The following is a 26,793-nucleotide window of genomic DNA, read 5'->3' on the forward strand; positions in this document are numbered from 1 at the left end:
ACTCATGAAATAGTATTTCTCGAATATCTTGTAAATTATTTACCGTGTCAAAAAGTGTGTTAGACAAAACCTGTAGATCTGGACAGGCTGCATCTTTTAGTCCTATTACTTCTTCGAAAAATCCTCTAAAATAAACCGTTCTCTGTGGCAGCTTAAACTTTGCACAGATTTGTTGTTAATTATTTGGAACATTCCCCGGGGTGCCGTAAATGAAATTCAGAAGTCGAAAACAGGAGCCACCCTACTGCACATGCATCTTTCAAATGAATACTGTGAAAAAAACGATTGATTTTCATCGGTAAGTATGCCTTCCTCATGCCGTTGCCTAACTTTTCTATAAACGTGTTGTTCGTATGCTCGATACTTTGCTGGAAAATATTCAACGGTGTCATTTAAGCGCGTGTACACTGTACATGCATGGTATGGTGTGGGTGTCAATGAATCGAGTCGTTGACGCTGAATATTATTGAGTAGTATATGTTTTTAATGATGTGACTCCACAATATGTCAATATGCACAGGTAAATATTTTTCCTTGTTATTATAATAGATGTGTTACAGTGTGTATTGTGATACGATAATAAATTTAATAGTAACCATTATAATTAAGAACTTAAAATAACTCTAAAGGGTAAACTACATCACTATCGTCTAGCGACTATTTAGCGATAATAATAGCCTACCATGTCTTTTACTAGCGGCGCTCAGTGAGTGTGTTTCCGTTTATTTTCTGTTTCATTATTCACCTTTTCTCAAATCTTATAAACCCCTTTCTCTCACTCTCATTCTCTCTCTCCCTTTCTCTCTCTCTCTCTCTCTCTCTCTCCCTTTCTATTTATCTTTGCCTTTCATGCTTTCCCATCCTCACCCTTCTTGTCCCTTCTAACGTGTAAATTACTATTACCTCTGTGTTCGGTTTTCGTTTCGTGCCCACTTTGTTTATCTGTTTCTCCCGTAGTTTTTGCCTGCCATTTTATCGTGTTCCTTGCAACCTATCGCTTCGACAAACATCAACGGATTCACGCACTCTCATTCGCTTCACGTCTCTGTCCACTACTTGTCCACGCACGCCACCGTCTCGTATTCCCGGTGTCGCAGCATCGACCACGAGGAAAGTTCAATCTCAAGGGATCCCTCACGCGTCCTCCGGCCTTGATTATACAGAGAGCGACGAGCGTCAAGAGCGATGACATAATTCCTTCGTTGTCAGGAAGAACGGCGCATCCCTTTCGAGATATTGCCGTTTAAAGTTTTAATCGCCAATGCTTTGTCGTGGGTAGACCGCGGATCTTTATGCAAAGTAAAAATTGCAAGTGACTGGAGCCACATAAACACACAGTTTGTTTTCTTACTTTAATCATTTCAACAAGCTGAGAAAAATAGATTTGCACCCTTAAATCATTGTAACCTTTCCACCGTTTTAAATTGCGCCCACTCATTTTTGCCAAAAATGCATAAAAAATCCGCAGTCTAGTCATAGGACATCGGTTAAATTGCATTATTTTTGTTGGGCCTCGCGAATTGATGTTTATGATTTGTCTTCTGGTAAATACGTAAATGCTATAAAGTTCAATTAATGCATGAACTGAAATATTTTGAAATTGTCAGGTGCGGCGTCTTTCCTGACAACCGCGGAATTGTCGACGAAGCGGCGCAGAATGAATCAAACACGTTAAATTATATGAAATAAGCGATACAGCAACGCCGTCGCAGATCGTCGATCGTCGCTCTCTGTATAATCACGGCCTCCGACGTTAGGTGTACGAGCGATCTAAGCGCGTTATTTCTTTGTTCCGTGCTTTGCTTTCGGATTTACTTACTCGCGACGGCCGAGTTTCGAAGGCTACGCCCCCTCGTCGCGGCCGCGCGTTTATTCGTGGCGCCTAGGAGAACTAGGGCCGCCACGGGGAGCGAGACGCGCGGCCCGGTCGAGGGGGCGTAGCCTTCGAAACTCGGCCGTCGCGAGTAAGTAAATCAGCGAGCGCTGCGGCTTGCAAAATCTGAAAGAAACGACGATATGAAAGCGATACAGACGAACTCTTCGTTCATCTTTGTTGCATCGGGGTTCGAAAATGGGATCAGCGGGTTGAAATCCTCAAGAGGACAAAGAGGCAACCCTCTTTGGGCTGATTTCTACGATCGCAACCGACTGGTTCGTGTTCGCGTTTCGTGAACAGAGAGCTCGAAGCGGGCATTTGAATTTCTAGCGTTTTCGCTTCTTTTAGACACACACATACAAGCGTCCCATATAGTTCTAAGGGGTGAGAGTGTTGTGGGTTTGATCGAGCCGAATGTTGCACATTAAGAATGAGTGAGTGGCGTTTACCTCTCTCTGTCGTAGGTTTTTTTTATACACAAATATACATACAATAAGTCGTGTATAAATATGGATGTGAGTGGATCGTAGGTGGTTGTGCTGTTGTGTTCAGTGTGAGACGGTCTACGTATATGTATATATTTTATATATGTATATATATATATGTATATATATTAATTATTTACTTTCTCCTGCTGTTTTTTTTTGTTGTCTACTCTTGTTTTCGTTTACCTTTTTCTTTATTCCCATTTTCGTTCTGTTCATTGCGGTTCTGGAACAGAGAACCGCGAGTTTGCTACTTTTTAGTTTCGCTCTAACATCAAGTGTTTCGCATATATCATTTTCTCGACTGTTCGTCCCGGAGAATCGAAAGATCGACGCGACGAAAGTCGGCGGATCGATCAACCCCGTTCAACCCTTACTCGTATTATCTATGTACATCGATTGATCTCGCGATAAGATGTCAGCGTTATGTCGTTTCTCTACCTACGCGCGAATCGTCCGGCGGTTTCTCCGAGAATTTTCTCACCGCGACACACTACGCTTACGTGGCAACGTACAAAGTTATTACCTCCCGAAAGGGCTGATTCGCACGACGAAAATCGTGAATCGTCCTATTGTTGCGAAGCAACGAGCTTCATTCTTACCATTTCTCACGTTTTCATTTTCGTTTACCTCTTAGTTTCGGCTTGTTGCTTTCTTTAAAACGCTATTACTTCTGGTCTCTTGGATTTGTCGATCAGAAACAACCGTGTCGGCGAGCCTCGAGAGCTCGATTACAATGCGTCTCGATCGCTCGAGCATGCGACACTACCGCGTTTCACATTTCTAATTCTATTCAGGTGCGAAAACAAAGAGGGACGCGGTTAATGGTGTACAACTAGGCTTCTAGATTGCAACAAAAAAGCGAGTTTACGAATGACACGCGTTTTCTCTCTTCCATTTTCTCTCCACGCGTACACACGCACACACAGACACGCTCTCATTCTCTCTCCCTCGCCATCCCCCCTCTCTCTCTCGCTCTCACTCTCTCTCTCTCTCTCTCGCTCACAGTTTCTCACTCCTTCGAAAATCAAAGGAGTGAGACAATGATTAGTGCACACACGATTGGACAACCGAAGAATGGTATTCGACAAAGGGTAACAATTCCAGAACTATTGGATTTCAATACTTATATTTCATAATCAGTTTTTCTATATTTTTATATATATATATATATTTTTTGTTCTTTTTAATATAGAATCTGTAGATATACATTCTTGGCAAATTCGAAAAAACTGATTCCAAAATAGGAACAGATCATTGTGCGAACTATGTATACAGGGTGCAAGTATTTTTTGTTTTTCTCTTTTTTAATCTCGTCTTCGTTTCGTCTAAACAAATTTTCTTTCTCTCGTTCACCGTTATTATACTCTTTTTTTTTTCTTTTTTTGGTTTTTCGTTCGCTTCGTTCGCTTTTTCTTTTCAATGAATGTTGTTGTAGCTGTTCTGTTATTGTTGTTTGCTGTTTCTGTTTTATTGTGGTTGTTGTCAGATCGTGAGAAACACACGTGTGTACTCGTAGACTGCTTGGATAATGTGTACAGTTGTATATATTATGGTAGATAATATATATATATATATACATACATACATATATATATTGTATACTCGTTTCTTCTTTTCTCCTTGGCGTATATGTGTGTGTGAGTGTGATATATTATTTTATGATGTCGTTCGTATTCGTTCCGTTAAATGTTTGTTTGTTTTTTTTTTTTTTATTTACTTTGGTTCAATCAGTATTTTTCATCGGTTTTCCCATTATTATTATTTTAATTTTCTCATCTGAACGGTGGTACATTTGATAGGGTGCACAGGGCTGCTAGGCACAGATAATTGACTCGCAAATAACTCTTCAAACAACATTAGAGCGTACGACATACAGTATTAATATACACATTACATCATTAATTATTATTATTATTAATCTTTTTTTTCTGTCTGTTTTGTTTTCGTTTCGTAGAGTAAACATTGGTTTTCGAATGTATGTAATATGTCTTCTGTTTTGCATGGCTCGGTGTGAGGGGGGTGTGTACGTGACTTCTCCAGTCTTCCACTGGACGCTGGATGTGTTTTCGTCTACGATCATCTCTACGTGTGATATTTGATGTCCGAGGTGATGATGTCACGAATGAATGAGGCCAGCGCGACACCACAGGCTAATTATGGATGGGCCAATGCTCGTGTCGACTCCGAGGATGATCGAGTGTCGAAAAAGACAAACAACTCGTTTCCCCGAGACATTTCTTTTGTTTCCAGTCCCTTTTATGCAGTGGTCGATCAGCCTTTCTCGATTTCGGATCGACACACGTGGTAGGAAACGTTTCTAACAACTATAATATACAAATGTACCAACAATATACAAATGGTCAATATACAAATTGAACGTACTATTTAACCCTTTGCACTCGGAGCTATTTTACCACTAAACCTACCATCATTATTTTACGATTATTGATATAATAAAAATAATTTCATACGAAATGATTGTATAGATATCTTTATGTCTAAATAAAACCAATCTTGCCATTTTTATAAGGGAATATGTACCAGTTATTTTTAAAGGTCGGCAGGTTTAGTGTTAACTCGAAAATGAAACATTTCTTTCGAGCTGGAATATTTCGATTCCCTATGACTTATAAAATTTGATGGATATGAAATTGGTATAACACCTCGTACAATACCTAAATGTTTAGTAATTGATTAGCAGACTGCGGATCTTTATGCATTCATGGCTTATGAAAATTTTCAAGAAATGCTGGAATATAAAATTTGATAGAATTTAGTCAGATTTATATTTATTTTTGATCTACAAAAATGCTGTTCCCATTAATAATAGGATTTTATTTCATGCCACTTTCTTAAAATTTGTCTATAAGAATTGAAATATATATAATGGTGCAGGAATTTTAGGCGGCGCCTCTCGGAGCCACCATTCGAGTGCTAAGGGTTAAAATTCAAATCCTTATTTATCAAATTCGATCAATTTGGAGAGCATTACTATTACGGATCGATAGAGTGCGGATAGTTTATGCAATTAGCAATTCTTCGGGACGATTCTTAAAAAAGGGGAACCAAATCAAATATTATTTTCATTGGAAGTAGCCTTTGTAGGTCTGGAGTATATAAAAATTTGATTAAACCCTGTCGAAGGATATATGCTGGCATTTTTCGAAAATTTTCAGAAGCCAATAAATGCATAAAGATCCGCAGTCTACTGATCGATATTACGAATATAGAAGCCAAGAAATAGGAAAATCCATCGGAAAGTTTAAATAGAACAATGATGTATAGAATGAAATTAATTAGAGCAGCTACCACGTGTTGGTATCGATCGTGGGAATCGTGACGATCGTATATCTACCGGCAGCGTGGACTGATCTCGGGGTCTTGTTAGCATTGCCGATCCATCTTGGACTATCTTGACGCGATGGCTGGCTGGTATATGTATATTGGTCAGGTGTTTGCTTCTCGCCGGGTGTTGTATGCTCGCAATGTTATGTATGTGTCGTGTCGAGATGCGGAGGGTGTATTATCAGTGTCGTGTTGCGTTGCTGATGCGTGTACAATCAATGTATAATAATGTATACAGTCAACAAATCTTATTACATCTAGTTTGTCTTTTGACGCAGCGATGGGAAGACAGAGCATAGAGACCCTTCTGGCTCAGATGTACAATAACGAGGTGGAGGAATTCTTAGGAGAGGATTAGGGAAGTGGCGGATGAACGGGGGACAATGAGACGCGGATATAGAGGAATGATTAATCCTTTTTGCAGAGGGTAACTCTTTTCGCAAGATACAACGGGAGAATTGGCTTTTCAATTTTTCTTGGGGACGCCGAAAGGCAGGCAAAAAAGTGAAGTTTTTTTAGAGGGGCGGAGGAGGGGGGGGGGGCTAAAAATGATTAGTAAAAGGGTACATTACAGGACTAACGCTTAGAAACATTGATATGACGCATGGTGGTGCTTGGGATACGTAAGATCTGATATGTGGGGGCAGGTATATGTTACGTGGTAATACTTAGAAGGGAAGGAGCGATCGCTAAAAAGGTTACTGCGCTTCGGTTCATTTTGCTCGGCTCGGTTTTCCTCCGGACTGTTCCAACGTACCAACACCGACGCTCTGGATTCGATCGTCTCGGCAACGACGGTGTTGGTAGTCGTAATTATTTTCCCCCGTGTATATTAAAAAGATTTTTCGTCGAGGGAAGATTCTTCTTTCGCTTGCGAATTCAGACGTCGAGTACACGTGCGGCGTCACCGCAATTAATTGCATAAAAATATACTTGCCGAGGGAACGACGCGCGACGTTCGAAAAAGCGAATTAACCTCGAGATTAATTCGAGAAATCGAGATTGGGACAGGTACTTTTCACTTTTCGTTTTCTCTGGCCAAAAAGCACTGAACGAACTAAATTTCGATGATCCAGCCTCGATAGAAAACAGGATCGAGAGACGATTCCGAGGATCTCGAGTGTGCCCTATACGATACCCGACACAACATGCAAAAGAAACCAAAGCGCACCGGCAGTAACACCTTTTCCGCAATACTATTAATCAATAACAATATTAACGATATGTACCTACTCTCCGATCTACCTAATTACCTAACTACAAACATTAAACCTAACGCTTTAAACGCAATATCAATATCCGTAACATACTTAAAAGTCCCGACTTTTACAAAATCGGGACTATAAATAATAATATTTTCATAGCAACTAATAGTAATAATAATAATAGTAATAATAGTCATAATAATCGTAGTAGTAATAATAATAATAATAATAACAACAACAATAATAATAATAATAATCTTCATCGTCATCATCATGGTCATCAATCATCGCCATCATCATTATCATCGCCATCATCATTATCATCATCATCATCATCATCATATCATCATCATCATTATCATCATCATTATCATCATCGTCGTCACCGTCTTCGTCGTTATCGTCGCAATATAATACTAATAATCATAATTACACAATCAATCATTAATATAATCGAAATTCTCACGTGACTGCAAATATATACATATAGATGGGATATGTATTTCATGGTTTAAAATTTAAACAAACGTCTCGCTACACACTCCAGTTTTCTTTTTCTTTTCATTTTTCTTCTCTCCTTTTTATATAATTAGTTATCTCGACACAGATGGCTTGCTTTTTTTTTTTCTGTTACTTTACAACCTCGAGTTTGTTTGTATGTTCTTCAGTGATATAATGCTTAATTATCGTGTGTTTACGCTGTGCTAGACACTACCTGGAATACTGTACTCGTTACAGACTCTCTTTCTCTACATGCTACAATTACAATTTGATTTTTGTACATAGAAGAATCTCTCTGTCGCTATCGGAGGACGAGCGCGCGCGCGTCGCTGATTCATTCCTGGTCGCCGATAAATCATTCAGCTGTCTCGTTTGTACATTATTTCCGGTTCGAGAGAGCTCCCCATTTTTCTGTCACGTTATCGTTCCGTTCCGTTGAACGATGCTGATGTTTAGCCACGGGAACAGCGAATCCTCGCTTCCAGGTTCACGCGCCGAACAGAGAACAAGCTATATACAGCGGGACCGAATAGAAAGATGCAAGACTACCGTATCTTGCGCGACCCTAATCGACCGGAATCGGAATACCAACATACATAAGAACGCGCGGCGTCCTACCGAGCCTCCGACAACACGAAGGACCGTCATCCTCCGATGGCACAGCGCTCGGGGATTTCACTTGGACGCGTCTTTAAATTTCATCTTTCCGCCGTCGGTCGTTCTAGGCGCAACGTCCTTCAAAAAGGTGAACAGCTATCGCTTTCGGAATTATTGTTTTCTCCGCGTGAGGGGATGCAGTCGCAGCAAACGTAATTTACTGTTCAAGTACGCTACTTATCACGCTCAGCACATCCATTCACTTTTCTCTGGTTGGACTGCGCATTCGAAACAATGCTCAGATGGAACGAACGACTTCAAACAAAGAAGCGATTAGGCCAAAAATGATTATGTAAAACATTGTGTGGGAACTTTAATGGAAGAACTTAGTGGAAGCTTGAAATCGGCTGAATACACAGCAGTTCTGCTTCCCATGAAATCTCAAAATTAATATTATAGGAATGAAAAACCTTGCTCCTTGAACAGCTAATTTATTTTGCTGCAACTAACCGTCTCCTTCGCGATGGGTTAGCCAACGTGGGATCAAGCTAGAATCGGGACATCTTTAGATTCGATCGGTAATTTGAAGACCCACGCGGGTAATTGGTACGAAGAGGACAAGCGACGGTGGAAAGAGGTAAATGTAACGGTGTAGTGAGCTATTGTCGCGAAGAAAATGTTGGGACCCAGAACGGATAAAGTTAGCGGAACATCGCTCGAGACGAGTTTTGTCCCGTGTCGGGATACAAGAGCCCGGGGAGGGGGGGGAACGTGTTTCTCGAAGTGTGGTTCGTTGTAACGTGTACTACATTTCATGTGTAACTTGTTTTGCTCGACCACAGTCAAAAATGGTACAGGTAAAGCGTCAGAAAATAAGCGACAGTCTGGCATGCGTGCTTGACCACTCGAACGCATATGCGCGTTTCTCATAATTCTAGCTCTCCTCTCTCTCTCTCTCTTTCATTCACACTGGGTATACGCTGACGTACATCACACGTTGAAGCGAGTAATTTTCATTAGGAGGGCACCAGCTCTAAATTCCTAATGAAACAAGATGTCCACAACGTATGTATGTATATAATTCCTCGAAAACGAAGGTGCATTTCAACGCTTCTTTTTAATGAACTCTCTGTATCTCTGATATTCGTGTTGATCCGTCTCTTCGTCTTTGTGCCTTTCAGCTTTTCGTACCGTCGTTTCTCTGCTGTCTACGGTTCGCCTATTTTTCTTGCCACCGAATGGTATTACATATACGTTTATAGAATCGCGTGCGTACGTCGAAGCATAATATGAAAGTTGTAGATCGATGTCTAACTCGCTGCGTTTAGAAATTAGAAAAGATATGAGCACCTCTATTGTATATCAGTTGCAAATTCGTTCTCAAAGAATTACATTTTAGCCGAAGCATTTTACCCGTGTTTCGTTACACGAAAAGTAAGGGGAAAAGAGAATTTTATCAAACGCGAACAAGGAAAAAAATGTACACCGAACTCACGCTTCAACGAAAATCCCTCTGCCGCGTGCACGTTCTTCTATTTCCATTTCTTCGTTCATCGTGTTTCAACGCGCGAGACGATTACGAGGCGAGAAAACTCTTGATTTATAGACACCGTACTCAGCAGATCACATATAATATTATCTACAAAAAACGTTATGATATGATTACAAGGTGTTCTAGCTGCTTAAATTTAACCCTACATCGTTTCTCAGTGTGTGTGTGTGTGTTTTTTTTTGTTGCTTTGCCTTACGCGTTAGGTCCTGCTCGCTATATAAGAATAAAACTAAATTCTCCAACGGTTCGTTAAATAAAATGTGATGTATTGTTACACATTATACCGTGAAATTATATATACATAAATCTATGTATAGATCGTATCGATTCGTAAACCTAATGAAAAATAGTGGTAAAATAATAGTATGTCGGTAGTATAATATGATTAACGTAAAAATACTAGTCTTCTGTTTAAATAATATTACCGATACTAGAAAAAATTGTGAAGATGTGATGCGGAAAGAATTTCCCAGTCCTTCGGGTTAACCGAACGAAACAAGCAAACGAGTGGGCGAATTAAACCTAGAGACCGCGTAACAGAAAAGAACTCGTGAACGACGTATCGAACACAACGCAACGAACGATAGAACGTTAACAATCATCGAGCACATCGATTCAGAGAGCATTCTTCCCTCTTTGAATATCCACCTTCATCCTTAATTCGCGTTACTCTTATACTTCCTTTAGAAAGTTACTTTGTTCCTTAATTCCTTAGCTTAGTACCATTGTTTCATCTTGCGCCGACGTATTATCACCTGTTTCACAATCGATAAAAAGCCTCGATTTAAATAGACACAATGTCAGCAACAACACACAACGTGTAGAATTACTCCATCGGTACACATGATCATACTTTTTTTCCCTCGTACACGCGGGCTCGAAATTCATTTACTTATTTACTCCTGCTTTTATTACTCTTTCATTACTCTCACTCTTGTTCCGGCGATCGACAAAGGATTCACGATTTTATTTACTGAGCCCCTTAATATGATATACAACTTATCGTCTATTTAGTTGTATTGTAACAAATATTGCCTCGAGTAAAAACACTTCTCTCTCTCTCGCTCTCGCTCTCTCTCTCTCTGTCTCTTTCAATTGTATCATTCGTTCGCTTATTTCAGAATTATATCTCATATGCTTACTCGAGTCTCTCCCTCTCCCTCTTGTTCTCTCTCTCTCTCTCTCTCTCTCGTTCTCTCTTTCGCTCTCTTTCTCTCTCGCACACACACACAATCATATACTCTTTCTCTCTCTTTCTTTCGTTCTCTCTCTCTTTCTTTCACCAATCATCAAATGGTAAAATTGGTGGCGAATTATACATAATTCTCACGCATCTTAGTAGAGAGTTCTCTCTTATATTTGGTTTCTTTCAAAGAGGATGAGTCGGGGATGGGTGACATAGCCCTTTTGTCTTATTATCTTACGTTACGTATGGCCGAGTCACGAATCTCTATGTTAATTAAGTTTCATTTGGTTCGCTTCGAAAAAACACAACGTTCACTTGCTCTTTTATTTATCATTATTTTACGTTACTTCATTATTATTCATTATCATTATTATTATATGTATTTGTTGTATTATTTCTTTTTTTTTTTGGCATTTTTAAATCGGAGATCTAAAACCGTTTTCATTATAAAAACGTCCCCGCGGCCCGACAAAATATTGCCGAGGGACGCGCTAATATATCATGTGTACGTGTAAGCGAGTCTGAATATATGCATACGTTTGTCCAAGTGCATGCGTGCCTAGGTGTACATGTGTCTGAGTGTATGTGTGTGGGTGCGTATGTGTTTGCTGCACACTTGCGTGCGTGCGCGCATCCGCACGCGTTCATGTGTTACGTGTATGCGTGTGTACAGAGTATGTGTGCCACAGAGTGTGTGTCGTCGACTTCATCGTCGTTCGCATATAAAATTTAATTCATGGACCGCGATCTGATCAATGGTGTACGACTGGCTCGAGGATGAAATATTTAACGTCCAGTCGTTTATGTCTTTTCCTTTCATTAGAAGTTTCCACCGGTTCCGTGAAATCCCTGTCGCATATAATTGTCCTTTATGCAAGCAAGAGTCGTCGCAACCTGAACACTACAGCGCTTACAAGGGGGGAAGGTAGGGGGGGGATTAACCTTCTTACTAGTTTTCCGTTTCTTAATAATCTTTTTTTCTCCCTCTTCCTTTTTTCTCGACGAATAAGCGAGAGGGAACAACGAAGGAGATACTCTGCAATCGTACGCTTTACCTCGGGAGACGCTTCCTCGCGTGGATAAAAGCGAGAAGAGTCGACATCCTCCTCGATCGGTCCCTCTCTCTTTTTCTCTCGAGCCACGAAAATCGGTAGTTTGCAAATTAAAGCATAGCGACGCGTTCAAACAAATAGATCTCACGCGAAGCATGCATATATACATAACCATATGTATATGTTTAAATGTAAATATATACATAAATATATGTATACATGTACGCTCTGTGTTATATACACATCGAGTATATGTATATAAAATAACGCAGCCATATCGGGCCGAAGAATCTCGTAGTTGCTCGGGAGCAAAAGACTTTCCCGAGTAATTGAATCGTGATGTGGAACAGCAGTGAATAGCGATTACTTGGAGGAGTAGGGAGTAGTTGCCGAGTAAAATATCTTTCTCGGAGCATAATCGATCAGAATCCTCTTTATGCTCTTTTGCTCTCGCTATTTCTCTGTCTCTCTTACTGTCTCTCTCACTCACTCTCTCTCTCTCTTTCTCTCTCTCTCACACACACACACACACAAACAATTACACACTCTCAATCTGTCTATCTATCTCTCTGTTGCTCATTCTCTCTCTTTCTCTTTCTCTCTCCCTCTTTTAAAACTTGTATCCAGCATGTATAGTTTCTAATGGTCAGTAAGGAACCTCCGATTTATTTGGATCCCACATTGTGAAATGGTCAACGAGGAACGCGGTCACTTTTGAAACCGTTGTGGGTGCCTTCGGTGTCTTTTGTTTTTTACACGCGGTAAATGTGTCGTGTGGATAATGGCGTGTACGTGCATGCGTCATTGTACGCGTATGAACCAGGCGGCGCGCGTGTCGCGACGAAAACGAATAAGAATCATTGAAATGAGGACGTGTCCGCGATCATATGTGAAACTGTGAAAAACGTCTCGTACGCTGGGCCGTTAGCAGGATGACCGATGCCTGATCCGTGAGAAAATCATCGATCCGCAGTGCCATTGTTCGACTTGCTCGAGAGGAACGACCGACTGGTAAAAGCGATTTCGAAGGTTTCTCTCGGATTGTGCTTCCGCTTCCCGACGGCCCTTGATATGTAATCCATGCCCGACGACGGCAGATTTCCATTAGACGCCCACTCCTCAGCTATTATTTACAAGACAATCCCTCACACGAACGATCTTCGCGCGTTCCACCGAAGGAGAGAAGCTTCCGCGAAGAACGACGACAAGGCGAAGAATCCTCTTCTTCTTCTCCCCTTCTCTGGCTCTCACTAATCTTTCGCGCGATCTCTCTCATTCTCGCACTTTCTTTCTCTCTCGGGTTCCTCTCGCGAACTCCCGACTGTTCTGTCTTTGTCGTTCGCGCGGACTTGGTACGTATCTTGGCGAAGAGGATCTCGCTTCGAGACATAATACTGACGCTAACTTACGCATGAACGGGTTCGAGACACCGTCGTCACGGAACCTAGACCGGGATATGTCCGCGCGGAGTGAAGCACGTATACCCGGACCTCGCCGAAAACAACCAGAACAAGAAGAAGAACAAGAAGTAGAAGTAGAAGTAGAAGAAGAACAAAGGTTAGAAAAGAAGAAGAGGAAAGAAAAATGATAGAAGAGAAAAAGAAAAAGAAAAAAGACAAGTAGACACACGGAGCAGTGTATAATGTAATCAGAAACATCGCTGCCTCTCGGTTTTCGCCTGACTCTCCACTCGGCTAGCGGACGATCCTCAATGACCATCGAGCAGCCTAACCCGTGATGCTTGTGTGATGCGTATCTACCACCCTGTCTCGACGATTAGTAATATATAATCATCATCCTGCCGATGCACCGATCATCGATCTCACGGCGAGTCTTCGAGCATCGCGCCAGACGATTCTCGTTGGTCCTCGACTCTGTGAGAAGTGAAAGAAAATGGTCGAGATATATCTCTGTGTCGGTCCGACCGATCTCGAGACCGTTTCTCATCCAGCGACCAGCGTCCGATCCTTGACGGATGGTTACGAAACGAAACGGGGAGCAGCAGATGATGAAGTGTTGGTGAGACGATAGTCGTTTCGTCGTTTCGCGAACGATGCTGTCGTTCACCGGATAGGCCCGGTTCTCCTCCCCATTTCAATACGGCCAGAACGTAGGCAGCGGCGGCGGTGGTGGCGGCGGCACGGTCGGATATAGTGTCGGGGTGGCGATCAGGACGCAGGCTGGCGGCAAAGGCGGCGGCACAGGTGGTGGCAAAACCGGGGATAGTGTAATCGCTGCGGCTGGGTGCAGGGCCGTGCCCGTCGGGGCACACAACGGGTGCAGGGCGAGAGAGGGACGCTGGCGCTGACGCTGACGCTGCTGGCCCTGGACCTCGCCGTTCTATTCCGAGTCCTGCTGCATTTTGACGTGGCCATTACCGGCGGAATTGCTCGCTGTGCTGCCGCTGCTTGGCGGGAAACTGGTAGGTATGGTACGCGACGACGAGAAGCACAGCTTCATGATGTACGGGAACTTGCCGTCTGAAACAAATACAACAAAACCATATTTAAACAAACTCGGCCAATATACTCCTATCCATCCACCAATATTCCTTATTCTAATGTCCTTAGTCTACTGTATCATCTAAACGTCAGCCTTAAGTTGTACCGATGGCTATAGTAGCTGTTCACTCCCCTATCCCAATATAAAGGAGGTATTTTTCGCGATCGCACTATTTGAAAGAATGGTAATTATTTTTCTCGGCGCACAGGTTCGATCAATTTCTACACTAAATGAATATAGCTTGAGGGGCATGAAACGTTATAGTCCGGGTTCGAACCAAATAACGCTTCCGATTCGGGTTTGAATCAGCAAGATGCCAAATGCTATTTTATTGGAGGAAAACAAAGGTGGAGTGTTTCGTCCCAGGCCCGCTAGAGGACTCATCAGTAAGGCTATCTAGCGGACCCTGCCTTAGACAACAAATGTCATGAGGAAAGTTCTTAATATACTAATTGGTGTCATTGTGAGAAAGTCTTGTTCAACCGCTTGTGAAATTGATCGAACCTGTGCGCCGAGAAAAATAATTACCATTCTCCCCTATCCCAATATTTGATTTTATCCTTTTGTTACAGCAGAGTACAGAGCTATCTTGCGATTGTTGTATAACACTTCACTGCAAACAGTCGCATAACATATGCCCGATTATTCCGGCATATGAATTTTAATGCCGAGCTTAATCAGAGATGTTATTAGCAGACTGCGGATCTTCATGGAAAATAAAAATGGTCAAAGTCGATTGTAAGAAACTGAAGTTAAATGAAAATGTATTATATTTTCCCGTTTAATCATCTCCAGAAGTCGAAAATAATAGAACATTTTTAAATTCCTATAATGTCTTGTCACTTTTGTGTTAGACCTATTCAGTTTTGTCAGAAATGTCCTAAATATTGTCGTAGAATTGGCAGTCTAATTGTTATATTTGATTGCCACCATTCCAATACTTGAAATACTCAGAAAAGTATCGTCGCCATAATCAGTTCACACTAATCTAAATTGTAAAAAGTATTTCCTTCTTCTGTGTAGTTTACTTTCGAGTGTTGTTGCTTATGTTAGAACAGTTTCTTCAACATCTTGTTGATGATGACTAGACTGCGGAGTTTATGCATTTATGACAAAAACGAGATGATGCAATTTAAAACAGTAGAAGAACGATAAAAAGAATTTAATAATGCCAGCAAATTATTTTCAATTTAGTGAGATTATCAAAGAATAAAACAATCTTCTACGTGGCTACTGTTTCTTGCAATTGATGCAGACAATTTTTATTTTTCATAATGATTCGGAACAGAGTCGCCAGATTAAGACTTGCCTCCCCACTCTACCCTTCCCCTTCTACGATGCTATTCCCCTACGCTTCCTCCACGACCCGGTCACGCAACGTGTTCCGTCTCTGTCGTGCACGTGTCACAATGGAACGTGACTAGTCCAGTACTGGCAGAGAGAGGGTCACTGTATTCCCCTCAATTCGAGTCAATTCCCCTCATATCGCAATACAGTAAATCCTCTATAAACGCAAAAAGGCCGTATTCGATAAACGCAAAAAAAATATCCCCTGCACTGTAGTAATCTGATCTTGTCTCGGGTATATCTGTGTGAACTACTAGTTCAAGCACTACGCACAATTCATATGCTCGTGCGTCCTCACAATCTAATACCAATATAAAATCTTTTTTATTATTACTTATTTTTTGATGAAACTTTCACCAATATATTTGTGGCATTTTTCTGATTAAAACAAGACCAAACAGGATATAATTTCAACTGTATTTAGTGGTTTAATTAACAATGAACGTTTCGGGCGCAAGGAAGGACAGCGTATAGAAAAGAAGAGACGCGGAGAGTCGCAGTCGCTTCGGCATCGCGCGCGGTCTCTCTTTACACGCGCTGTCCTTCTCTACGTTCGGCTCGGCCCTCGAAGCTCAACAAAATAGTGTCCCGTCTACGATAAATGTAAACGAATCTCCCCGAGGCTTTTGCGTTTATACAGGGTGTCCCAAAATTCGTGAAAATCCCGAAAGGGGGTGGTTCCTGAGACCATTTCAAGCGACATTTTCCTTTGCGAAAATGTTATCTGCGGCTTTGTTTAGGAGTTATTAACGAAAAACACGGACCAATCAGAGCGCGACCTAGATGCGAGTTGCCACAGTCGGCCAATAGACAGTTTGCGCGCCGGGCCGACTGTGGCAACTCGCATCTAGGTCGCGCTCTGATTGGTCCGTGTTTTTCGTTAATAACTCCTAAACAAAGCCGCAGATAACATTTTCGCAAAGGAAAATGTCGCTTGAAATGGTCTCAGGAACCACCCCCTTTCGGGATTTTCACGAATTTTGGGACACCCTGTAGAGAGGATTTACTGTACTGGGTTAAGCTACACTCAAGTTTCTTTGAGCTAATGATCCGAATCACTTTACCGCGAAGATGTGCACTCTTGGGTAGAATTTGGCTATACGCACACGAGAAATTCATCGGTAGGATGAAAGATAGGGTACTTTCAAGATCCAGAGTATATTCCCTATTCAGAGATTATCATTACCATTATACTAACGAAAGGCTTAGACCTTTATGGTTCAACTATGTACTTCATTTCTACATTTATGTCATTAACTGAGTATTCATTTCTAACTTCCACTCAGAGTTGGGCAAAAATTTAATCAACGATTGACGACTAAATTTCTACTTTAATCGTTAATCGAAATTAACAATTAATCTCCTCGTTTAGTCGTTAAAATTGTGGTTAACGATTAAATACTTATTAATCGTTAATTGCGATTGACGATTATTAATGGTCAATCGGATAATTGATTAATGATTAATTGCTGAAATTTCGATATGGAATACGTAATCAGAACTGTATGAATACTGAAAAAAATGTGAACTGTAAACTAACAAATTCTGTTTACGTGCTTCTATGTTTTTTTTTTTCGATGATTCCTTTTTTTAATCAACGATTGACGATTAAATCAATCGATGGAATCAGTCGCCGATTTTTCGCCGATTTCTTCATTTAATCAACGATTGACGATTAACTTCATCAATCGATTGAATCAATCGCCGATTTTTCGACGATTTCTTTTTTAAATCGTATACATTAATCAATCTATGTATCATGATTAAAATTTTAATCGATTAATGCCCAACTCTGCTTCCACTGAATATTATTTCATGCTCTTGTAACATTTCTAAATTGCTTTTTTCATATTTGTAATGTAAAAATTGGTAGAAAATTTCAAACTTATTGAACACTGGAGAAAATGTTGGTTATTGATGTAAGAGTTAGTTTGTTAGTTCTGTCGTGCACGTGACATACTTATAGTGTCGAACAATCCCACGTGGTTATTCGTGTAAAACGACTTCAAGAACGTGCGTAATAAGAGTGTTATGTCGGTAAGTAATATATGTTACTTTCAAGTATCTATAGGTTACTAAATAGTACCGCTTATGGAAAAATATTATTGTAGATTACTTGCATATATATTCAGGTACATGGGTAAAAAGTTTTAGTCATTTTGAACAAAGTAAAAATTTCGACTTTTGGCGCGCTAAACAGGCCAAATACCCCACTGTGCGGCGACGGCAACTGTTCGCGTCTCTTTCTTTCCCATACGCTATCCTTCCTTGCGCCCGAAACATTGTCAATTAAACCACTAAATACCGTTGAAATTATGTTGTGTTTGGTATCAGTTTGCATTAGAAAAATGCCACGAATATGTTGCTGAAAGTTCCATAAAAAAATAATGCAAAATAAAGAAGATTAAATATTGGTGTTACATTGTGATAACGCACGGGCGTGTCAACTGTGTCGACGATTGCGACTCTCCGCGTCGCGTTAGTAGTGGTTCACACCGATATATCGAGCCGTGATCAGATTACAAGTTGGGGGAGGGGGATATTCTCGGTCGCATCTATCGTATAGAAATTGTTGCGTCTATAGAGGATTTACTGTACTATCCTATGCTTGGAACTGAAACTGGTTTCCGAAATTGGAAAAGCGGTTTCCGAACCTTCCAAATTGATCCAAACAAACTGGTTTTTCAAGTCGGCATTTAAAAGTCGTGATACCCCTTTAGCGAAAAATGTGAATACTTACTGCTATTTTCCAGTGCTGTGTGATTGCATTCCATAATAGCGGCGACCGCGACTCCAACGCAACTGAACTCTATAAGGCCAGACGACGATCGTTCCGACTTGAGGGGAAACAGTTTCACCGTCGTCGGCGCCTCAATACCGCGCTCAACGAACACGCGGTGTACTGTTTCCTCGGTTAAATCTGGAGGGGTGTTGAAAAAGTGAACTATCTTCGAAGGTGGTTGTATTCTATTCTTGTTAGCCATTGCTGGGTTTAGGAACCTGCAATTGAGAAATAACGATACGGGTCAGATAAATAGCTTCATCGTTTTCATATTCACATAATTATGTAATTAACCCTCATACGTTGCTCAGGGTGAAAATTCATCAATTCACTATTCTTACATACTGTAAAATAGTTCATCTCTTTCTGTTTGTGTTGCGAGATATACTTCTTTAAAGTGTGACGCTACAAACGAAACATAACTTGTTGTTTTAAAGTTTAAAATAAAAATAGGTGAAATATTATTCTAGACTTTTATATGCAACTATTTTTGAGGAACGTATGAGGGTTAATAGAACTTTCAACATGTTCTCCAAGACGCACAGTGGTTTCGATTCGTCAAAACGTGGCAAAACATGTTTTCTGTATACAGTGCACTGGTTTTCACAAAAAATTGTTGTTTAATGCGTTCACTGTCCTTTGGTTTCCCCTATTGTCGGACTGTACATTTAAGACGACATCGGCATAATTGTGTTTCGAGTTAAGTTAATTTTTGACGAATCCGGACCACACTGGAAGACGTTGTCTTGTCTACGAATAACATGTAATTTTGAATTCATAAATAGACTGCGGAACTTTATGCAAGATAAAAATTGTTCGCATCAACTGCAACAGACAAGTGTCAAGTAATAATTTCTTTCGTTCTTTAATAATGTTCATAAGCTGCAAGTAGTACATTGATGTTCTTAAATTTTTGAAATCTGTCCACTGTTTTAAACTGCGACTACCCATTTTTATCATAAATGCATAAAATCCGTAGTCTAGTAATCAGCCAATGAAATCCCAAAATATGAATTGAAATGCGAAAAGGATCCAAAAGAAGACCCTAAATGAACGTTAGTTACTACGTTTCTATCGATCTCCGAATAAAAAATAGAAAAAGGGCTTGATACTCATTGCTTAGTTAGTATGAGAAATTTTAAGTAATGAGAGATTTCAAGTGCGGGAAAATTCACGTCAAGCTCCGAATCAGTGTGGTATGGTCGAAAGTGGACGAATCGAGAATGATTTTAATACGTTCGCTACCAGCATTTGTTTCGTTGCTAACCTTCCTTGTTCAAAAGTTTCATTAAATGCAACGTACCCAATTTTTAATGATTAAAACAGTTTAGCAGAAGAAAGTCACAGATTCTCTGACAATTATGCATTCTGTTATGACTTTAAACAACGAAGTGAATAAAATTAATTTTACTGTTTTTAAGTGAACTGTCAGATTATGGATGTCACATATTTGTGACGGTGGTAGCGAACATGTTGAACGGAATCAGAACGATCCAAAAGAAGAACCGTAAAGGAAAGATGGTTACTACGTTTCTATCGATCTCCGAATAAAAAAATAGAAAAAGGGGTTGATACTCATATTTCTTACAATTAATATGAGAAATTTTAAGTAATGAGAGATTTCAAATGCGGGAAAATTCAGGTCGAGCACCAAATTACTGTGTTATTTTCGAGAATGATTTTAATCGGAATCAGAACGATCCAAAAGGAGAGCCATGAAGGAAAGTTACTACGTTTCTACCGATCTCCGCATAAAAAACAGCAAAATGAGTTGATACTCATTTCTCGCAATTAGTATGAGAAATTTTAAGTAATGAGAGATTTCAAATGCGGGGAAGTTCACGTCAAGCACCCCGAATCAGTGTGGTAATCTTCAAAATGGACGAATCGAGAATGATTTCAGTCGGAATCGGGACGATCGAAAAGAAGAACCGTAAAGGAAAGTTAGTTGCTACGTTTCTATCGATCTCCAAATAAAAAATAGAAAAGGGGTTGATACTCATTTCTTACAATTAGTATGAGAAATTTTAAGTAATGAGAGATTTCAAATGCGGGAAAATTGAGGTCGAGCACGAAATTAGTGTGTTATTTTCGAGAATGATTATAATCGGAATCAGAACGATCCAAAAGGAGAGCCATGAAGGAAAGTTACTACGTTTCTACCGATCCCCGCATAAAAAACAGCAAAATGAGTTGATACTCATTTCTCGCAATTAGTATGAGAAATTTTAAGTAATGAGAGATTTCAAATGCGGGGAAGTTCACGTCAAGCACCCCGAATCAGTGTGGTATTCTTCAAAATGGACGAATCGAGAATGATTTCAGTCGGAATCGGGACGATCCAAAAGAAGAACCGTAAAGGAAAGTTAGTTGCTACGTTTCCATCGATCTCCGAATAAAAAAATAGAAAAGGAGTTGATACTCATTTCTTACAATTAGTATGAGAAATTTTAAGTAATGAGAGATTTCAAATGCGGGAAAATTCAGGCCGAGCACCAAATTACTGTGTTATTCTCGAGAATGATTTTAATCGGAATCAGAACGATCCAAAAGGAGAGCCATGAAGGAAAGTTACTACGTTTCTACCGATCTTCGCATAAAAAACAGCAAAATGAGTTGATACTCATTTCTCGCAATTAGTATGAGAAATTTTAAGTAATGAGAGATTTCAAATGCGGTGAAGTTCACGTCAAGCACCGAATCAGTGTGGTATTCTCGAAAGTGGACGAATCGAGAATGGTTTTAATCGGAACGAGAACGTTTCCGACACACATTTCACGTTTCAAAGGTTCTATGGTCTGGTAATTAATTCCTCGCAATCAGGAGGTGGGCCAGTTCGAATAGAAACATTCAAAAACCCGGACGCAATCAAGTTTCCGTCGAGTAAATATCGCAAGCCGCGGATGGGGCGGAACTTGAACCTTACGGAAGGAAGAACATCATCAATTGCTGTGCATCGGAATTCCGTTCTATGTGTGTATATGTATGTATAGAAATGTCGCCGATAGAAAACGCGAGTTTCTCATTAACGTCCATTCAAGCCCGGTAAACGCGTCTACGACGGCTGATTAGAATGGCGTCGGAATACCTCGATGGATCGATACAACATTCGAGGAAGCACTTGGTTTTTCGATGAACACCACCCAATATCCGCGGGAAGGATTTAAAGGGATCAAAGGGGTCACTACAGAAAGAAAGAAGATCGACGACTACGCGAACAAAGAACGTTACCGCGGAAGAGTGATTGATTCGTAAATAGAAGAAAGAAACGTGGACCCACGGGTGAAATTGGGGGACGTTCTAGCAGGCAACTTTGCTCGACCGTACCTGTTATTCTTGCTTCCTGTGAAATCTTTGAAACTCGCTGTCTTGTCGGGCAGAATGTAAGGGTTGGTTACGTCTGAGAGGAAAGCCTGTTTCGAGAATCCTAACTGCAACCTGCCGTCCGTGCCGATTGTGACATTGTTCAGATTCTGTAAACACCGTTCCACGGCTATGCTGTCACCCATCTGGATCATGGCGCATCCCTCTTTCGTCTTCAAAAACTTGACCTGCGGCAAAAAGATCCGAGAGGGTTATCGAGGATCACTTAGAGACGAGGGGCGGCTTCACACGTCTACCGGCTTAAGCAAGCCCTTAGAGTTTTTCTAATAAATATCTCCCTTGGCCGATAATTCTACAATGGGACAGTTCGACAAAGTGCTATTCCCAGGTAGGCGAGGTGATTTTCTATTATTATTATTAGACTGCGGATCTGTATGAAAAATAAACATTGTCTGCATCGATTGCAAGAAACTATATCGGTTGTTGTTTTTTCCCTTAATGATTTTAATAGAGGAGAAATCATATTATCGACATCTTCAATTTTTTAATCCTTTGCACTCTGTCGTCGTCGATAATGCGACATTTGAAATATGAACTTAAAACATGAGATTTTCATTTTGTTGAATATTTATAAATCTTGAACTTGTTCTATATAATGTAGCTAAGGAATAAATACTTTATATATTTATATATATTATTTATATTCTAGTTGGTGTACTAGGCTGGAGTGCAAAGGGTTAAATTTTTCAACAATTTCGAATTTCATCTCTTCAATTTTGCTGTAAATGCATAAAGATCCGCAGTCCAATTATTATTATTATTCATTAACGGCACACAGCCACTGATGTCGATAACAAAGCCAGCAGCGTTAAACCGAGCCTAGATATCTTTATTTGGTTGAAAAATGCATTGGAAAATGGCACTTTGTTAAGTATTCACTTAAAAGTAAAACTTAGTCACTCATTAGTTTATACTCAGTCATTATTAATCATTGCAGAGTGCGGATCTTTACGTAAAATAAAAATAGTCTACATCGATTGCAAGAAATAGAAACCAAATTGAAAGTTATTTCTTCCCTTAATAACTTTAATAGAGGAGAAATCATACATTGACATCTTCAATTTTTAAAATAGTTTAACAAGTTTGAATTTCGTCCACCAAATTTTACTATAAATGCATAAAGATCCGCAGTCCAATTATTATTATTATTCATTAACGGCACACAGCCACTGATGTCGATAACAAAGCCAGCAGCGTTAAACCGAGCCTAGATATCTTTATTTGGTTGAAAAATGCATTGGAAAATGGCACTTTGTTAAGTATTCACTTAAAAGTAAAACTTAGTCACTCATTAGTTTATACTGAGTCATTATTAATCATTGCAGAGTGCGGATCTTTACGTAAAATAAAAATAGTCTACATCGATTGCAAGAAATAGAAACCAAATTGAAAGTTATTTCTTCCCTTAATAACTTTAATAGAGGAGAAATCATACATTGACATCTTCAATTTTTAAAATAGTTTAACAAGTTTGAATTTCATCCACCAAATTTTACTATAAATGCATAAAGATCCGCAGTCTATTCATTAGTATCTACGCACGATGTAAAATGAAATATCGAGTTAATATGTTTTGAAATGAAAGCAATCAGTGATAATTATGTATTTTATTATCTAACATGTGTGCATGGCGCGCGGAAATTGAACGAAGTTGTAAAGCGAGGATCTTGAAGAGAAGCTTGACGGTGAAGACATTGACATATTCGGTTGTAGATAGCGATGGGATTGATACCAATGCTATCGGTGATACTCGATACATACAATCCGATACCAAAGTACTCAGTAGAAAGTATCGATACGTTTCAATTACCGATATAGATTTCATTCAACACCAATTCAGTACCGTACCGAAATCAAAACGAAAGTATCGATACATGTTCGATACCTATTTGATAGCTAGAAAGCATCTAGATTTACCACGAAAATATTAATAGGACTTAATGCTTGTACAGGGTGTAAAGAAATTATATGTCGCGGCTACCATAGGATGAATCTACACTCGGTTAGGTTGGAATTGAACTAAGGAAGGTGTACCTCAAAATTGACATTGACCTTGAATTTTAAGGTCAAAAGTTCAATAATTCTTTTTTATAGCATCTTATTTTACTCTCGCGATTGAGCTGCGACCCATTATAAATTTTATATAGAATTAATATTATTTAAAGAGAAATATTATAAATTTTATATAGAATTAATATTAATTGAGGATAATATTATAAATTTTATATAAAATTAATATTATTTAAATAGTAATATTATAGATTTTATAAAGAATCAATATTATTTGAAGGATAATATTATAAATTTTATATAGAATTGATATTATTTAAGGAGTAATATAATTTTTATATGTATAGAATTAATATTATTTGAAGAGATATTATAAATATTTATATAAAATTAATATTAATTGAGGAATTAATATTATAAATATCGAATTAATATTAATTGAGAAACATTACTATTTAGATAATATTAATTCTATATAAAATATAATATTTATAATATTACTCCTTAAATAATATTAATTCTATATTTATAATATTAATTCCTCAATTAATATTAATTCTATATAAAATTTATTACTCGAGACGAGTAAAATATGATGCAAAAGAAATTGTTGACCTTCTGACCTTAAAATTGAAGGTCAAGGTTAATTTTACAGCACCTTTCTTAGTTCAATTTGAACCAAGTCAAGAGTGTAGAAACATCCTATGGCAGCCGCGACATATAATTTCACCCTGTACATAGGACAATTTTGCTTGGATAGCAAGAAAAATTTTGAAATCGACTTTTTTCCGACTTTTCGAGCCAAACGCCCCACTGTGCGGTGTTGAATTGTTATCTATTCCAGAAGAATCGGTACCGACAGTCAATAACAAGTATGCTAAACTTTGATGTATGTCAATACCAGATCGAAACTTATATTACATAGAATGGTATCGATAATGTCGATACGGTATCGATCCCATCAATAGTTTGTAGATAGTAGATTCAGTGGACGTGGCCACGTACCTTCGTGACGTTTCCGTAGAGGCAGAACAGGTTGAAGAGTTTGTCGGTGTTTACTTTATCCGGCTGCAAGCCGTACACCATCATCACCGAGCCCTGCGTACTTGAAGGTGGAGTTTGTCCTAGGGTGGGTACGTAACCAGGCCGCGGAGGCGTGGGGTGTAAAGGGTCTCGACCGCTAAAATCACTCTTAATAGCGTAACGCTCAACGTAGGGCTCCGCATACGTTGCTGGTCCATTGAAATTCTCCTCGTAACGATCGTGACCAGCGCCCGGGGGGAAAGTTACCTGTGGTGTGGATCCTGTAACAATAGAAAGGATATTTCATTTCTTTCGTCGCGTCGGACAGATTTCATTTGGATATAATCGTCGCGCGTCGGCCATGCTCGCATTCAGTCATTTGCGGCGGATTCAGTCGCGGAGTAAAACTATTTCCGCAGTCTACTAATGACTTCAGGGATTAATACAGTATCTTTATCGTGTCATTACAACAACTTTGCTGGAGACAGGGTCAATTATTATAATAGGTGTTCGTCGTTAACCGGCTCGAAACGATCGATCAGGAATCGTTCGTTGCAGGAGTATCGGCCACCGTTCTTTAAATCAAACGTCGCGAACATCGAGATTGGATTTCGTCTACAGTTGTAGATCCGGTAGTTTGGACGCGACATAACTCTACTACAATTACACCGTTGATTTGTTGCGGAAATTCCTTTGGTCTTGTTACTTTTCGCAGTGATTCATGGCAATAACTTCTGATTACTTTGTAACCGAAGCTCGATTCAATGTACAGAGTGGTGCAACCGAACAGAGGGTGATTCCAGATAAACTCTGAAATATTGGGTCGGAAAGAAAGTTCGTAGCGTTTTCAAATTAAGAATCGAAGGTACAAAATAAGGTGTTTATTCATATGTTTATTCAATGGAATAGAATGGAAAATATGTTACTGAATAAATCTATGAATAAATATCAGAATTTTAGCTTTCAATTTTAATTTATAAACGCTACGAACTTTCGTTCCAACCCAATATCTCGGAAACTCACAAGGGAAGTTATCGAACCGGTAAATTCAACAAAATTATGAAACTTTGCACACATGTAGAGTAAGTTATGTCTAATACAATCCTATTTTTTCGTGCTACTTCTCGCGTTGGAAGGTTGAAATCAGCCCTTGAAAATCTCAAGAACAACAAATAATATTCAGAAAATGTTGGATCGAAATTTTCATGGAGTTATCGTGTCTACCAAACTGACGTTTATAGCATGCTAACAGTATTAATGTCTATCAAATTATGATTGCTCAGAAAACGCACATGTTTAATCATTAATATGTAGACTGCGGATTTCATGCATTTATAGTAAAAACGAATGAGCGAAAAACGAAATTGCAAATGCATTGGATCAATTAAAAATGTTGTTACATTATTTTCGACTTGTTAAGATTATTGAAAGATGAAATACGTTGTTATCTAGGCTCCCATTTCTTACAACTGACTTAGAAAAATTTTATTTTGCATAAAAATCCGCAGCCTATTATTACGACATGTTGCAAAATTACTTCTTGACCAATTATGAAAATCTTATCCGTTTATCTTCATAATGTGGTTGATGGAGAGAACAGTTATGTTACTCTTCTTAATTCCTGAAGCTGTACAAATCTACTCTATAATTATTGTTTGGTTGGAACGAAAGTTCTTAGCGCTTGTAAATTAAAATTAGAAGCTAAAATTCAGATATTTATTCATAGATTTATTCAATACCATATTTTCCATTCGGTTTTATTACTGATTGCTATTCGAGAAGTAACTTTTTGTTATCGAACGAACATATGAACAAATACCTTAATTTTATCTTCGATTCTTAATTAATTTGAAAACGCTACGAACTTTCTTCCCAACCCAATATGATTTATGTCCTAATGATTATGCAGGTACTTGAGCCTGTTATATGTGCATTACTCTCCT

General features: G+C 39.3%; 1 protein-coding gene across 3 annotated transcripts in view; it reads right to left on the reverse strand.

Annotated features, from left to right (window-relative positions):
- Positions 1-463: 463 nt before the first annotated feature.
- Sm (heterogeneous nuclear ribonucleoprotein L) overlaps positions 464-26,793 on the reverse strand; it is a 377,399-nt gene continuing 351,069 nt past the window's right edge. For all 3 annotated transcript variants that reach the window (XM_076441781.1, XM_076441779.1, XM_076441780.1), the window contains 4 exons: positions 24,833-25,131; positions 21,761-21,984; positions 18,392-18,651; positions 464-14,282 (listed from right to left, as the gene is read on the reverse strand). In XM_076441781.1, coding sequence (XP_076297896.1) covers positions 14,143-14,282; positions 18,392-18,651; positions 21,761-21,984; positions 24,833-25,131 — 923 coding nt within the window. In that variant the 3' untranslated portion in view covers positions 464-14,142. The remainder of the gene's footprint in view (positions 14,283-18,391; positions 18,652-21,760; positions 21,985-24,832; positions 25,132-26,793) is intronic.

Source organism: Lasioglossum baleicum, chromosome 17 (assembly GCF_051020765.1).
Source record: "Lasioglossum baleicum chromosome 17, iyLasBale1, whole genome shotgun sequence".
In the NCBI taxonomy this organism is placed as follows: Eukaryota; Metazoa; Arthropoda; class Insecta; order Hymenoptera; family Halictidae; genus Lasioglossum; species Lasioglossum baleicum.